The sequence below is a fragment of the Aptenodytes forsteri genome, unplaced genomic scaffold (genome assembly GCF_000699145.1).
Source record: "Aptenodytes forsteri isolate BGI_AS27 unplaced genomic scaffold, ASM69914v1 Scaffold199, whole genome shotgun sequence".
Taxonomy (NCBI): domain Eukaryota; kingdom Metazoa; phylum Chordata; class Aves; order Sphenisciformes; family Spheniscidae; genus Aptenodytes; species Aptenodytes forsteri.
The window spans coordinates 1,161,496-1,161,829 of record NW_008795921.1 but is presented as its reverse complement, the minus strand read 5'-3'; the positions used below and the strand labels follow the sequence as shown (position 1 = coordinate 1,161,829).

Below are 334 nucleotides of genomic sequence, written 5' to 3'. Positions count from 1 at the left end.
CGTGGCCTCGCCCCGTGCCCGGCGGCGCCTCTCGCCCTCCCGGACTCGGTTTTACAGCTGAAGCGAGTCAAAGCTGAGGACGCAGCAAGAGAAGGAGCGGCGGCGGCCGACTGTCTCAGCCGTAGGTGGCAGGTGACTGAGGGAGAGAGGACGACTCGGTGAGGTGGTCAGCGCCCCTTCCTCACAAAATGAGCACTTGCAGTCCTCGGCGTGGGAGATCCCCCAGGGCCCTTCAGTCACTCCGGAGACGATAGCCTAGCTATTTCTGGTATTTCAGGTACTCAACAGGCTGGAGGCAGCGGATACATCTTTTCCGTGACGTGGGAAGAACCAT

General features: G+C 61.4%; 1 protein-coding gene across 1 annotated transcript in view; it reads right to left on the bottom strand.

Moving 5' to 3' along the window:
• The window catches only part of LOC103903669 (retinoblastoma-associated protein), a 38,954-nt gene extending 38,620 nt beyond the window's left edge, over positions 1 to 334 (bottom strand). The window contains exon 1 of the mRNA XM_009284913.1: positions 282 to 334. Within this exon, the coding sequence (XP_009283188.1) occupies positions 282 to 334 (53 nt within the window). The remainder of the gene's footprint in view (positions 1 to 281) is intronic.